Here is a 15,663-nt window from a genome sequence, read left to right on the forward strand (position 1 = left end):
CAGAACTTCTGTGTCCCTCTAGCTCCACACTGTGTTGACTGTGACTCTAGCATTTGCAGTTCTTGCTATCTCTGACATTTCTGAGATCAAATAAGCTGATGCACAATTTCTTCTTTTGTTTTTATAAAACTGGCAGAAAAATGTGACCGTTTTAACTTGTGCTGGCTATGATTAAACCCTGACCTTGCTCTTTATTTCCAGCCCGTTCCTCAACTCCAGCTAGCCCATACGGTAAACTAACAAGTGTTTGTCTGGACACATTTTGCTCTTCCATTTGTTTTGACTTGGCTGTCTTTAATTTTACTTCCAACCATGATGCAGCATGTTCACCAGCTTCATTTATCTCTCCATTATCCACCTGGGGCGAAGCATTGTGGAGGGTGATGCTTGAGACAGCTCCACACTGCTCCTTTACGTGTAATATTCGCTCATCGTGTCGCCATCATTTGGTGTACCTTGCATCTATTTCTTTGGGGTTTGTTTTCCCTCAGTTAGCCGAGGTAGATATATTTAAGTAGCTCTGTGTTAACTCTAGATTGATCTGTTATTGGTGCTTCCTTCACCACCAGGGTGATTCTGTGTTTTCGCCAACTGTGGAACCTCCATTATTAGAATGGTTGTAAAATCCATATGGGACACATGACTAGCTTCGTGTTTTGTGTGCTTGATGGTCACGCATACGACAACAAGGATCATTTTTATGAATGATTCCCAAGGCTTTGCTTATATGTGGAAGCAGTCAGTTGCTTGTCAGAATGTCCACCATTGAGGTCCACTCCATTCAGGTTGGTAATGGAGGTTTCACTTAGTAATTCATCACCATTGATAGATGTGAGGAAAGCTGTTCTCTTGCAGGACATCTTTCCAAATCACATCTGTTTCTGATCTTCCGGATGCTGCAGGGGCTGCTATGTGTTTCCATCCTTTCTGCCTCTTGACTGAGACAAATTCTGTAATTTCTGTCTATGCATACTTTAAAGTCATAACTTGGGACTTTGCACGCAGTGGGTGAAAGATCTGGTGTTGACGATTAAACCTTGCACTGTTGCAAGTTTAAAAACAACTGAAGAAGCAGAATTCCTGTCATGTTGGAAACATGCAACAGCCACATCAGAACCCAGGAGAATCTGTAACTGTTGACTTTATCTGTCGGGAGAGTCAGTGTTTGATGTGTGTGTCTGGAATGTGACAGTGAGTATTTGCTAAGTCTCTCTGGTGTGAGACACTGGAGACAGTAAAGGTGGCAGGACAGATGGAGAGAGCAGTTAATAAACCAGGCATTATCCTCTGCTTTATTAGTAGGGGCGCAGAGTACGAGGCAAAGTGACTGTGTTGAACATGTAAAGAATGCTAGTTAGTCCTCAGCTGGAATATTGTACACGATCTGCACACCACGTTTCAGGAGTGATGTGAAGACAAGGTTTACAAAAATGATTCCAGGGCTGAGAGACAGTTCAGTGACAAAGACAATTAGGAGAAAATGGGGTTCCTCCTCTTGGAGAGGTGAAGGGCAGAAATGAGATTTGGCAGACATGAATTAATTCGATTTGGAGAAACTGGTTTTGTGTCAAATGACAAAGGGGAAACACGGATTTAAAATAATTTGCAAAGTGATTCAGTGGCAGGGTCAGAAAATAATTTTTCCACACAGCGTGAGGTTGAGGTTTGAAATGCATTGCCTGGAAGTGTGGTAGAGGCAGGGTGAATTCAAACATTCAAGAGGTCATCAGATGTAATTTGAATAGAAACAATGTCTAAGGTGTTATGGGGTGGGGATGGGACAAAGCAGGTTAAGTATTATGAAGTCATAATGCGCATTTGGAGAGCTGGTGCTCACATGATGGATTGAATGGCTCCCCCTCTTTGTGTGTGTGTGTGTGTGTGTGTGTGTGTGTATTGAGATTGTATGCTGGACAGTCTGGAATGTGTGCGAGTTTGTGTGCATTTCTCTAAATTACGTGTCATGAGTTTGAGTCATCTGTGTTGACTGGCTCCAATCTTTCGGTCAAACAAATGCAGCTCATTGAAGAGTATTCAGTTTTTTGGAACACTTTATCTACTTATTTGCTGCAGTAACATTTTTTTCATCCACCAACAGTAACACAAGAGACCCTCTAGGTTAACAGGATGACTTGCCAAATTTAAGACAGATTTTAACATAGTATTGTTGTGAAAGTTTCCATGACGTGGTGTGGTGTTCTGTACTGAGCAGATTTGAAATCCTTGCTGTTACACAAGAATTCCTGCTGCAAAGGTATCTCTTTTGTTACCATTAGTTCCCTCCTGAAGATGCTTGTATTGCTAATATTGGCCTTCAAAGCATCTTTTGTTCAAGTAAATGCTCTCTACAACTTGACAAAAATATGAATTTTAAGACAGATACCCACTTAGTTCATATCTGCTTAATCTTCACACTTAATTCAGTGGTGGAGCTCTCACTGAGTCAGGTTCAAATCTCACTTCAGAAACCAAAGCAGATCAACTTAGCTGTATCTATATTTCAGTACTGGAGAAATGTTGCTCTACTGGAGATACAGAGACATCAAATAGAGGTCTCATCTGTCCTGGCAAGTGGATATAAAAGATCTCAAGGCACTATTTGTGCAAAAGCGCAACACTTATCCCTTGACCAACACCATTAATGCAGGTAATCTGTTTATTAGCACATAGCTGCTTCAGGGACCTTTGCTGTGCACCAATTGGACAATCACATTTTCTGTGATGAAAGTAGTGACCACACTTCATCAGGCTTTGTGTCAAGAACCTCCACTGGATTTAATCAAATATGTCCCCAGGGATTGACTGATTCCAGAGTGTTGTGAGCAAGGAGGAGAATTGTGAAGACATCATTTTGAGGAGTAACTGACCATTGAAGAATTACCAGAAAATTTCTTCCTATTCTGTGCAAAAATAAATCCCATCTGCACAAGACTTATCTACTTTTCAATAGACATCCTGCGTTCAAAGAGGACAATCCTCCCTGAGCAAATGCCTTGAATTCTTTGAAGGTGTCCGGCCTTGAGTGCTGTGGGAATCCCAATCACAAGGTTGCTTCACTTTGAACATGCCTAGACCCTGGCTGCAGGGGAAGATGCTACTTGGGTTCATTAAAGGAGTTATGTCTTAAGCCCTATTTATTAAACTGAAAGCAGCAAACCCTCGCCCGATAAATCATTAGGCAGTTATGTAGGATTTCTGTGAGCCGAGAGAAACTTAGAATTTGTGGGACAAAAGAGGACCACTCCGCCCATCGCTCCTGCCCTGACAGATCGACAGAGCTTTCAAATTCGTCCCACTCGTTTCCCCATGGATCTGAAACATTTTCCTTTCTCGACAATGCGTCCAATTCCCTTTCAAAAATCTGCTTCCTGTCAGGCCATACGGCCTGGGATGGTGTAGATATGGGATAGACCAGAATAGCTTGCTGCACTGGCAGAATAGTCCCTCATTTCCTCTCTGACTTTTTTTTTGCAAGTTCCTTTAAATGTGTGTCCTACGGTTGTTGACCCTCTTGTCATTGGAAATATTTTCTATTTTCCCTTCGTAATGTTGAATTCCTTCATGAAACCACCGTGTAATTGCCCCTTTCTGTAACGAGAACAATCGCTGTCTCTCATCAATCCACAGAAAGAAAGGCCCTCATTCCTCATGCCATTGAAGTAAAGCTCATTTGCATTCCTTCCAAGGCTTTTCAATACTTCTGGTTTTAACATGTACTGATTTCTGATAAGAGCAGATCTCCAAACTAAATGATGCTATTTTTCAAGTGCAGCGTAATGCACTTAGATCAGATATTGGAAAGTTTATTTGCACTCCAAAGAGTGATAATTACATGGATTGAACAGTCAGTAATTGTAGAGAAAGCAGAAATGCTGCAATCCTTTAAACTCAGTCTGATCTACCTCGGGTTATGTTTGCTCCCAACTCCTGGCCTTTTCTGTTTTGTATGCCTTAGATTTCTGCCTCTCTCAAATTCAGGATTAACAACCTTTCTGAACAGCTTTCAGCAGCAAGTAATTTAGAGCTTCGGTTTGAAGAAAGACTGCAGACTGCAATAGCTCAGTTATGCACACAGGTTATTTTAGTCTGCCGTGTATTTGCATGTAGCTGTTTTGGCTGAAGCCTTATTGAACTCAATCGTTGCTGCTGAGGCAGACCAAACATTTTCCCCATCTACCTGCTGGGTATGCAACAGGTCCCTGTGCATGCAGCCACACCACCCTACATTTCTGCGCACATCCGTCCAGTTCCTGATATGTTTGGCTCTGCCACGGCCTTTCTGGTTTTAATTTCATGTTTTCATTCCATAGACAGTCCCGATCCACCTTCAGACCTGGAATTAACCAACCCTCAAGACAGGAGTGTACAGCTATCCTGGATACCAGGAGATGACAATAACAGTCCCATCACAAGTATGTGTGCCAGACCTTCAATTCTGAGGAACCTCCAAGCAGACCAACAGCACATCTGTTTACTCAACTCGATTGGGCATCTTTGCTTTATGTTTTTAGCTAGCAATGTCAAGTTGGATGCTTTAGTTACAAACCCCAGCATTTTTGGCTTATCGGTGGAGTCAGTGCAAAATTGCTATCAGGCTTTGCCTGGGGAAAATGTTCCCTGCTACCATCTGAATGACCTGACTCAAATTTCTAGGTTAAATACTCTTGTTCCAGTAGCCCTTGCCAGAGGAGATGGTTTCTCTCAATCTAAACCAACTACTCCGATTATTATTTTAATTCTCTCAATTAACACTTGCCTTCTTTACTCAAAAGATTTGTAATTATGTTAATGCAGCCTTATTGCCTTGCATTTTGGACGGCATGGTGGCTCAGTGGTTAGCACTGCTGCTTCACAGCACAAGGGCCCGAGGTTCAATTCCACCCTTGGGCTACTGTCTGTGTGGAGTTTGCATGTTCTCCCCATGTCTGTGTGAGCTTCCTCTGGGTGGTCTGGTTTCCTCCCACAGTCCATAGATGTGCAGGGTAGGTGGATTGGCCATGCTAAATTGCCCATAGGGTCCAGAGATGCATAGATTGGCTGGATTAGTCATGGGAAACACAGGATTACAGGGAAATGGTAGGGGGTGGGAACGTGGCTGGACCTGGGTGGGATGGTCTTTGGGGGTTGAGTGGACTTGATGGGCCGAATGGCCTGGTTCCTGTGAGGATTCTATGATTCTAACTGCTGTGCCAGGGCATACTGTCGCTGCTCTACAGTTTGGATCCTTCAGTCATAGAGGCAGGGTATGGGGAAGTGAGGTTTTGACCAACTGGACATTGAAAGGAGCATCACTTGATGCCATCACTAAACAATGGTCACCGAGCAATCCAAAAGGAAATTCTGAAGAAAATTCCTCACCTGGAAAACGGTGAAAATAGTTGAGGTGAATAGTGTTGTAGGTCCGTAAGCCCACAAGGAGGCCCTTCAGCTCATTGAGTCTGCCCCAGTGAAAAAAACAATCACCCAACAATTCTAATCCCAGTCCTTGGCCCACAGCCATGTTGACCTTGGCATGGCAATTGCACATTTAAATAGTTCTGAGAGTTTCTGCCTCTACTACTCTTACAGGCCATGAGCTCCTGATTCCCAGCACCCTATAGAACATAGAACATTACAGCACAGTACAGGCCCTTTGGCTCTCGATGTTATGCCGACCTGTCATACCAATCTGAAGCCCATCTAACCTACACTATGCCATGTACGTCCATATACTTTTCCTCTGGGTGAACAAACCCTTCCTGACATCACTTTAAAACTCCTGCCCCTTGTCTTAAAAATATGCCTTTACCATTGATCCATCCACCAGGAAATCTCTGGACCACGAATCTATTGAGGCATTCGCTGAAAATGAGCACATGAGGGAGAAGACAACAGAGAGACATAATGTGATATAGATTAGAAATGATGGAAGGAGACTGAAAGTGCTGGTTGGGCCAGATTAATTGTTTCTGTGCATATATCCTATGCAATCCTGAAGAAAACAAGTTTCTAATCCTGGATCATTTCACATTTGGCCTCAGGGCATGGGGCTGGCCACTTTTCCAGCTTGTTCTGGGGGGAGAGAACTCTGCAGTGATAATAGACTGGGCTGTTGAGATTCTATTTTTTGTTTTTCCTACAGTGTGGAAACAGGCCCTTCGGCCCAACAAGTCCACACTGACCCTGAGTGGCTGTGGGACGTTTGAAGGATGTGTCCAAATTGCCCAGTTCAAGTTGAGTTCACTCTGGGGGTGATTGGGTGGGGTGAGGTGACCTACGTTAATCTTGAAGCTAAGCTGTAAGGTAGAGGGTAAGAAATGCTTCTGAGCATTTATTGAAGACCAAGTGGTCTCAATAGCAAGTGAAGTCCATGCACTATTGTGATTAATACTGTTTTTTTTAATCTCAGAGTTCAGTATTGAGTATGAAGAGGATCAGTATGAGCCTGGATTGTGGCATCATTTGACCGATGTCGGAGGAAAGCACACGACGGCCCACCTGAAGCTTTCCCCTTTTGTTAACTACAAATTCCGGGTCATTGCTGTCAACCGAGTAGGCAGGAGCGATCCGAGTTATCCATCGGAGCGATATTTCACACAGCCAGCTGGTAAGATGCAGCCTAGAAAGGGCAATGGTGTTTTACAATGATGGCTTGCCCAGTGCCAAAGTGGCAGGCAAAGATGGTCGCTGGTGTCTGCCCAGCAGAGGTGACGTCGCCCAGCCATGACAGAGCTTTGTCTGCTAGGAGACCTCTCTGCATGGATGGGTGACCTTATCGATGCGTGTACAGATAAATAAGACACTCGTTTGCGCACGTCCTGGATTACCAAGATTAGACTGGCGCTGTCTATTTTCTCTGACCACAATCTCCCCCCCTGTTTCTTCCTTCCCAATGGTTTTTGATTTGATTTGATTGCACAGCTTCTCTGCAAAAATCCACAGCGTATATCGCCCTTTCCTGCCATCCTGTGATGACGATCCGAAGAGATAGTTTCAGGAAGCTCAGAAGTTTTGACTATGCCCAGCTTGTGACCAGTGCCATCTTTGTTTCAGGCAATGAAGTGCACCACCTAGCAGTAACATGAGCAATAGACTCAGCCTGAAACAGTAATGTGAGTCTCAAAAGGCAGTAGTTTGAAATTGGGCGTTCTCGCTGTACACTTTTGGTCTTGGAAATAAGTGAAAGAATTCCCTGTCCTCTGATTCCCTGTTACTTGTGGCCTCCCAACTCTCAGATTTTCTGTCACTTCCTTGCCGTACTCTTTTATTCAGTGGCTTTGCCCTGTTTGTTGGTCGTCCCAATTTGCTTCCCTTGATTTTTCCAGAGCAGTACTCGTCCAAACTAAGCCCTTGATCTTTCTAATAGGCTGGTTTGGGAAATGCCCACCTGTTGCTGGCTCACTGGTGCACTCCTGGCACTGAATTGAAACTCCAGGGTATAACCTGCAATGATTCTATCGCGCCAAACAGTAAGAGTAATGTTGAATGGCCTTCCTGCAGCTTCGTTCCTGGTGTCATCGCCGTTAACTCCATCTTTTGGCCAGGGCCTCACTACTGTGCATCAGGGTATCAGTGGGCTCACAGAGCAGTGAACGTAACATTGGATGCCCTTGGGAACTAACTCTTCCTGATGGACCAGAGAGCTCATAGATTGAACCAGCAATGGGCAGGTATTCCTCCGAGCTAGCAGCTTAGACCAAGGTAGGCTTCTGGAAAGACTGCTCTTCGATGGAATGTAGGAGGGGAGATGGTGTCATTGAGCTCTCACCAATCAAAGGACTGACCTTCTCAGGGTCAAAGTCACTCCATGCTATTTAATCTGGTAGCCCCCACAGAGAGAATGAACTGAACCTATATTGTGACTGGGTCTTAAAATGGAAGGATCTTCAGATCTTGCGCTGCTTTCCAATGTGCAGGGCATGCTTGCATTCAGAATGGAGACTCAGTAAGCCTCGGTACCTCCTTTCTGAATGGGACTGTAGATCCAGCCGAATGAGCTGTGCCCACAAGTATGTGGCCCTTGGATGATGGAAAGAGGGTGGACCTCACAGGCTCACGATGTCAACAATAACAGCTGCCACTGAACTACAGCCATTCCAGTAGAGATCCAGGATTTTGACCCAATAACCGTGAAGGATTGTTTGAAGTCGGAATGGTGGGGTGGCTTGGAAGTGACATTGTAGGTGGTAGTGTTTCTGTGAACCCATGGCCTGTTTGTTCTCAGTTGTTCATGTCACAGGTCAGAGTGAGGGCTGTCAGCCTGAAATCGCCCAGACTCAAGTGCTCCTGTCAGCATTGCACATTGGCCTGTACTTCATTGTTCTTGTCCAATCATTGGATATCATCCTGTGTTTCACTCGAAACAATCAGGAGATTCATTGTGTATTTTGACTTTCTCCCCCAGTTAACTATTCTACTGTAAGACATTACAAGATGAGCAAGTTTGATTTTTAATGAGCTGCACGTCCCTGCAATCAGCAGTTAGCTGAGCTTCACACAGCAAGCACGGACATAGATTCAATACCCAGTAAGCGCAGACTTACCTACCCTCAGCGACTGGTGCTATGACTAAACTGAGTATCCCGTTGAGGAAGGGACAGGCAAATTGGTCCAGCTTTTTGTTACACATCTGTCTTCAGTAACTCTGGCTGCAAGTTTCTGAGGGCAGGAGCTGCTCAGCTGCAAAACATCCGCGTCATTTCTGCCCTCCCTAGTTGACTAGCCCACACTGGCATTTGCAACCACAGCTTGCAAGAAAATACTGCTTCTTCCCTCCATCTACAAGACGCAAAGCCAAACACGAGCAGTAGTTGGTGACTTTGTCAGATATGTTCAAGCAGACGAAGTCAGTTATGTTGCCAGGCAGGAGTTGGGTAAATGAAATGGTGCTTTCTCTACCTAAGCTTTTGTGCCATTCAGTAACTTGCTTTGTTTCTTGTAGCTCCCGATGAAAACCCCATAGGGGTCCAAGGGATGGGAACAGAACCCAACAATCTGGTGATAACCTGGAAGGTAAACAAACTGTTTTCTGTGGTGGACTTACCTGTATGCCTGACTGGATCAGTATGTGCAGTTTAGATTAGATTAGGTAGATTAGATTGTGGAAACAGGCCCTTCGGCCCAACAAGTCCACACCACCCCTTGGAGCATCCCACCCAGATCCATCCCCGTATAACCCACATACCCCTGAACACAACGAGCAATTTAGCATGGCTGATCCACCTAGCGCGCACATCTTTGGACTGTGGGAGGGGAGGAAACTGGAGCACCAGGATGAAACCCACACAGATGCGGGGAGAATGTGCAAACTCCACACAGACAGAGGCCCGAGGCTGGAATTGAACCCGGGTCCCTGGCACTGTGAGGCTGCAGTGATATTGGTTCCGCAGAAAGGACATTTAGAGCTTGTACCAGTGACAAGACTAATAGAGGTTTCCCACACATTTTATACAGATAACGCGAGCAGTTTAGGACGGCACAGTGATTCAGTGGTTAGCACTACTGCCTCACAGTGCCAGGGAACTGGGTTCAATTCGAGCTCCAGCACCTGTCTGCGTGGGTTTCCTCTAGGTGCTTCGGTTTCCTCCCACAGTCCAAAGGTGTGCAGGTTAGGTGGATTGGCCATGCTAAATTGCGCATTGTGTGTTCAGGTATGTGCAGGCTGGGTGGATTAGCTGTGGGAAATGCAAGGTTACAGGGACAGGGTAGGGAGTTGAGTCTGGGTAGGATGATCTTCAGAGAGCCAGTGCAGACTTAATGGGCCAAATGGCCTGTTTCCACACTGCAGGGATTCTATCTAATTCGGGGTCACAACTTCAAGGTCATCAGCAAGAGAGCCGGGAGTGACGTGAGAAACTTGTTTACTCGGAGAGTTGTTGGGATTTGGAATGCGCTGCCTGGGAGGGTGTTGGAGGTAGATTCCATGGGAAGCTTCAAGAGACAGCTGGATTCATATTTGGAAGTGATGAATTTAGAGGGCTACAGAGAAAGGGCTGGAGAGTGGGACTAGCTGGGTAGCTCTTTCAGGAGCCAGGACAGACACGATGGGTCGAATGGCCTCCTCCTGTCCTGTAAAATGCTACGAAATGAAGTAAATGTGTGTGAATCTTTGAAATGTTGAGGTGAAACATTTTGTCCTCGCCCTGCAAGCCAGTTATTTTATAAACATTTATACACACAAGCGTGTGCGCATACACATAGGTGCATGCATACACATGCACACAATCACACAGGGACACTCACACACACATTCTTCACTCAAGGGAGAGATGAGCAATCCAATAAAAACCCCGCCCACTTGTGAGTCGGTGGGGCAGCATCGGAAAGAAAATTGTAAATATTGCTCTTGCACCAATGTCAGTCGTGACCATTAATCCAATAAGCCACACTGGCTCCTGATTAACACTAGCTTGTCACCTATCCTAAACACAAGGTGATCTGGGCTCTACCAGAAAACACATCTGGCTCGTAGAATCTTGAAGGAGAGGCAATGGTCTAGTGATATTATCAGCGGACTGTTAATCCAGAGAGCCAGGTAATGTGCTGGGCACCTGGGTTCAAATTCCATGATGGCAGAGGGTGGAATTTGAAACTAATAAAAATCTGGAGTCAAGAGTCTAATAATGACCAGGATTGTCAGGAAAAACCCATCTGAGTCACTACTGTCCTTTCGGGAAGCGAACTGCCATCCTTACCTGATTTGGTCTACGTGTGATGCCAGGCCCACAGCAATGTGGTTGACTCTTAACTGACCTCTGGGCAATTAGGAATGGGCAATGAATGTTGGCCTTGCCAGCGACATCCGAGTCTCGTGAATGAATTCTTTTAAAATATTGTCAGTATTGACTATATGATGCAGCAAATTGTTCCACATTTTCCGTGTTGTCTCGGACGAGTTCTGTTGATAAATGAGTGGACATAATAATTGCTGTTTCTCATTAGCCTTTGAAAGGTGTACAGTCCAATGGGCCAGGCCTAACGTACAAGGTCAGCTGGAGACAGAAGGTCGGCGATGATGAGTGGACCTCTGTGATGGTCGCCAACGTTTCAAAATACATTGTATCAGGCACGTCGGAATTTTCTCCGTATGAGTTGAAAGTGCAGTCATTCAACAGCCTTGGAGCTGCCTCGGAGCCTGATGTTGTAATTGGATATTCTGGCGAGGATTGTAAGTAACTGTGTTGTTTTTCATTAGCTTTGGTCTCATTACTTGATTGCCTCATTTCTCAGCAGTCCTTTGCTTGATGGAAAGGCTTTCTTCAAGCATCGCAAAAGCAAATCCACAGCTCGATATGGCAATCTGATGGGTGAGGGCGTATTGTCTCAACAGGACATGGGCATTAGGAGTGGTATGGACCATTTGGCCGATTGAGCCCGTGCTGCCATTTAATGCAATCATGGCAGATCTTGGGCTTAACTGCACTTTGCTGCCCATTTCCCATATCCTTAATTTCTTGAGAAACCAGATATCTGACTCTTCCAGCCATAAATCGATTCACTGGTCAAACAGCTCAACTTCTAGTGGTTCCATGGGTTGAGAATGTCTCCATTGTTCTCTGTTATGGACTAGACTAAACCCTCTCCAAACATATCGAGGAGATAGCCTAGAGCCTAACTTTCATCTTACTTAAAAGCAAGCATGAGATGCTGCATTCCAGATGTGATTCAGTTGGCCACACACCTAGGCTTTAAGCAAGGCACACTTTATTCCTACACCACGGTTGAAATACAAATTTAAAAAAAGTTGGCAAAACTTTAACTCTTTTGAAATATTTAACGAAATAGTATGCTATTGAACGACTACTCATCAACTGTTCCAATATAGCAGCATCTGATAAACACACCCTTGGCAAAGGTAAATTCAGCAAAATGGATTTCCCTCATTTGCTGTCTCGAGTCCAGGAAAAATGAACACTGACAGATTAAATCAGAGGGAGAACTCAAGCTTTTTGCAGCAGCAGAGAGAGAGCTGCATCTCGCAGCTACTCCAATCCTCATCTTTTACAAATGAAAGCAAAACCCCAAGTTTGTGTGAGCCTGACTCCAATTATTCATGCTTCTTTTTGTCCTAATTTACAGAAAAACCCAAAAGGTATTTACTCTGCTTTCTGTGGAGCAAACACCAGGTTTATAACACAGCTCTTCAAGTGAAACAGGTCGCATCTCTTTTAAAGGCACATATCATCATAGCACTGAAAGAGTTGAAAGTCTCTGGCTGGATTCTCTGTTAATGTTGAGTTAGCCTGGCTGTGGCTGAGGCAATGGTTGCGGAGCTAAAGTTTGCCTCAGAACCCTTGGGCCAATGAGGAGGAATAGCTGGAAGGGCTTCCTGCTCTCAACCACTACCTGCCTCACTGCTGGAAAGGGCTGCTGCGTAAGATAAGAGCCCATGATGTTAGAGGCAAGGTGCTGGCATGAATAGAAGATTGGTTGTCTGGCAGAAAGCGGAGATTGGGGATAAAGGAGGTCTTTCTCAGGATGGCAGCCGATAACAAGTGGTGTTCTGCAAGGGTCAGTGGTGGGGCCACAACTTTTCACTTTGTACATGATCTAGATGAAGGAACTGTGAGTGTTCTGGCTAGGTTTGCAGACGATACAAAGATAGGTGGAGAGACAGGGAGTATTGAGGGAGTGAGGAGGCTGCAGAAGGATTTGGACAGATTAAGGGAGTGGGCAAAGAAGTGGCAGATGGAGTGCAACGTGGGAAAGTGTGAGGTCATGCACTTTGGCAAGAAAAATAAAAGCATGGACTATTTTCTAAATGAGGAGAAAATTCAGAAGGCTGAAGTGATAACCACCTCAAAATGATCAAAAAAGAAAGAAACAGAATTTCATGCCGCACAATTTTTGGACAGGATTGGAAATGTCAGGATGAATTTTCTTCCTTTGCATTTTCCTTTATTCTCTTGTTAATTGTGGCTGTCACTGCACGGCCAGTATTTGTTGGGTATTATTGCTTTACCTTGTATTGAAACGGTCTTGCAAAATCCTCAAAGGACAGTTTAGAGTCAACAATATTATGGGTCTGGGGTACACCAGACACAGTAAAGACAGGGTGAAGGTCACCCCTTAATGGACATTAATGATCCTGATAGCTTTTAAAAACAATTGATGACAGTTTTGCGGGCCACTGTTACGGATACTGGCTTTCGATTTCAGATTTGATTTGTTCAATTTAAATCTCAGTAGCTGACAAGATTTGAACCAGTTTTACTCTGGGTGTCTCAAATAATGGCCAATTAACCATTATAACTGAGCCACCACCTCACTTCCTGAATTTTTTTACCATGAGTTCTGAGGAAGGGTCACCGGACCTGAAACGTTAACTCTGTTTTTTCCCTCACAGATGCTGCCAGACCTGCTGAGCTTTTCCAACAACTTTGTTTTTGTTCCTGATTTACAGCATCCACAGTTCTTTCATTTTTTCTTAGTACCATTATAGTGGATTCTTGCTGTCACGTCAGACAAAACTGCTGTCACTTTTGCTGTCCTCTTCCCAATGAATTAATTCACAGCGGATACAAATGCCAAAGAAAACTGAGTCCCAAAGCAATATGCTTCAGAATGTCGGTTTTACCGTCAGTTCCAAAGGCACGTTTTGTGGCTTCATCTGTAGATAGCCTGTGTTAACCATAGCAATATTATGATTTAATTCAGCTATCTCCTGGCTAAGTATGGTCCCACTCATCAGCCCATAATGAGTCTATTCATGTTCTGTTCTTTCTATTCGAGCAGTGAATGCTGATGATAGGGGAAGGTCCAACACAAGTCCTCCTCCTGGACACCACCCCCAGGCCTCCTACCCTCCCTCGACCTCTTCATCTCCAACTGCCGTCAAGACATTAACCGACTCAACCTCTCCACCCCTCTCACCCACTCCAACCTCTCACCTGCAGAACGGGCAGCCCTCCGCTCCCTCCGCTCCAACCCCAACCTCACCATCAAACCCCCAACTGCATCCCTAAACCAGCCCAGTTCGTCCCCTCCTCCCACTGCACCACACAACCAGCCCAGCTCTTCCCCCCCGCCCACTGCATCCCAAAACCAGTCCAACCTGTCTCTGCCTCCCTAACCGGTTCTTCCTCTCACCCATCCCTTCCTCCCACCCCAAGCCGCACCCCCATCTACCTACTAACCTCATCCCACCTCCTTGACCTGTCCATCTTCCCTGGACTGACCTATCCCCTCCCTACCTCCCCACCTATACTCTCTCCACCTATCTTCTTTACTCTCCATCTTCGGTCCGCCTCCCCCTCTCTCCCTATTTATTCCAGTTCCCTCTCCCCATCCCCCTCTCTGATGAAGGGTCTAGGCCCGAAACGTCAGCTTTTGTGCTCCTGAGATGCTGCTGGGCCTGCTGTGTTCATCCAGCCTCACATTTTATTATCCTAGTTTTTGACTTTAATTTGTTTGCCATTTATGTGGAGCTGCATGTTGCGTTGAAATTATGAGTGATCGGGAAATCACTTGTCTCTGTTCTATTTCCAGTGCCAATGTTGGCTCCTAGCAATGTGACTGTCCACGTTATCAATAGCACTCTTGCGAAGGTGCACTGGAACCCAGTTCCACCGAAAAGTGTCCGTGGATTCCTCAAGGGATATAACGTAAGTGGATGATGAAATGAGCTCTCAGCAAGTTTGCTTCCTGCTGACCGTTCACAATTTCCAACTCTTCAGTGAGAAAAAGCTAAGTCCAAACTGAAAAGTGTTGAGAGACAACTATCTTGAAAGCGACTGGGTAGCAGAAATGGAAAGGAAGAGGGTGTAGTGATTGGAACGAGGTCATCAAGGTGGATCTCATAGACTTGAGTTCCCCAATTGGGGCTATTAACTTGGTCCAGGTCAGGGAGCCCTGGCTGATAGAGAGGAACAGGAGTATCAGGGGTTCTGTTCACTCACTCTAAAAGCTAGCTCTGAGCGAGCTGGGTCAGTGTCATGTACTATGCATGTGTAAATAAAGGGTGCCTTATTGATGGAGTAACAACCTTAGTGGTGTTATTTCAGAGGGATAAAGGGAGAGGAGTGATTGGATGACACAAGTGATGGTGCTGGATTCAAGGTGAGTGCAGGTCAGAATGATGCAAATGCACAGGTGTAAATGCTTCCACTGGGATAACAGGTGGGGTGGGGTGGGAGTGAGGTTACGTGATGGAGTAAACAAAGCAAGCATAACTAAAAGGAGAAGGTGCCTGTTGCTGGGCACTGTGATGGATCTTACTGCTGATCATTTACTCTTCAGCCTTGTTGCACGTGCACCCATGTCAACATTGGACGGAGATGGGCAGAGGCCAAGATTTTGCACACCGGCCGTGAGTCACTGAGGAGAGATAGTGAAGTGTAGCCAATGATCCAGAATCAGCAAACGGTCATTTTCAGGGGTGGAAAAATGATAGGATGTTAGATTGCTTGACAGGGCGTTTGTACACTTTGTGATTGTTTATGTGTGCAGCAAGGTCCATTGCTTGAGCTTGAAGATGTGACATGAAGCTAGGGCCCTATCTGTTAATTTTAGGTGAAGACACTGTCTTTGACGATTTTCAGAAGGAGCAGCAAATTCTTCTGGACAACACTGCTCCTTCAGCTGACACCATTCAAAATAGCCAACTAGTGATCTTATCTTGGCACCTTGTTACACATATAGTGGTCACTGTGACATTCTTTGCAAAAGCAGTGGGCATTTCCAAAG

General features: G+C 45.2%; 1 protein-coding gene across 21 annotated transcripts in view; it reads left to right on the forward strand.

Annotated features, from left to right (window-relative positions):
* The window catches only part of nrcama (neuronal cell adhesion molecule a), a 357,355-nt gene that overhangs the window by 288,198 nt on the left and 53,494 nt on the right, over nucleotides 1-15,663 (forward strand). For 14 of the 21 annotated variants that reach the window (XM_059652290.1, XM_059652292.1, XM_059652289.1 and 11 more), the window contains 6 exons: nucleotides 202-231; nucleotides 4,311-4,412; nucleotides 6,389-6,586; nucleotides 8,921-8,991; nucleotides 10,921-11,146; nucleotides 14,467-14,582. In XM_059652290.1, the coding sequence (XP_059508273.1) occupies nucleotides 202-231; nucleotides 4,311-4,412; nucleotides 6,389-6,586; nucleotides 8,921-8,991; nucleotides 10,921-11,146; nucleotides 14,467-14,582 (743 nt within the window). The remainder of the gene's footprint in view (nucleotides 1-201; nucleotides 232-4,310; nucleotides 4,413-6,388; nucleotides 6,587-8,920; nucleotides 8,992-10,920; nucleotides 11,147-14,466; nucleotides 14,583-15,663) is intronic. The other 7 variants (XM_059652297.1, XM_059652299.1, XM_059652301.1 and 4 more) reach the window with 1 other exon arrangement.

This window comes from Stegostoma tigrinum, chromosome 18 (assembly GCF_030684315.1).
Source record: "Stegostoma tigrinum isolate sSteTig4 chromosome 18, sSteTig4.hap1, whole genome shotgun sequence".
Lineage (NCBI taxonomy): Eukaryota > Metazoa > Chordata > Chondrichthyes > Orectolobiformes > Stegostomatidae > Stegostoma > Stegostoma tigrinum.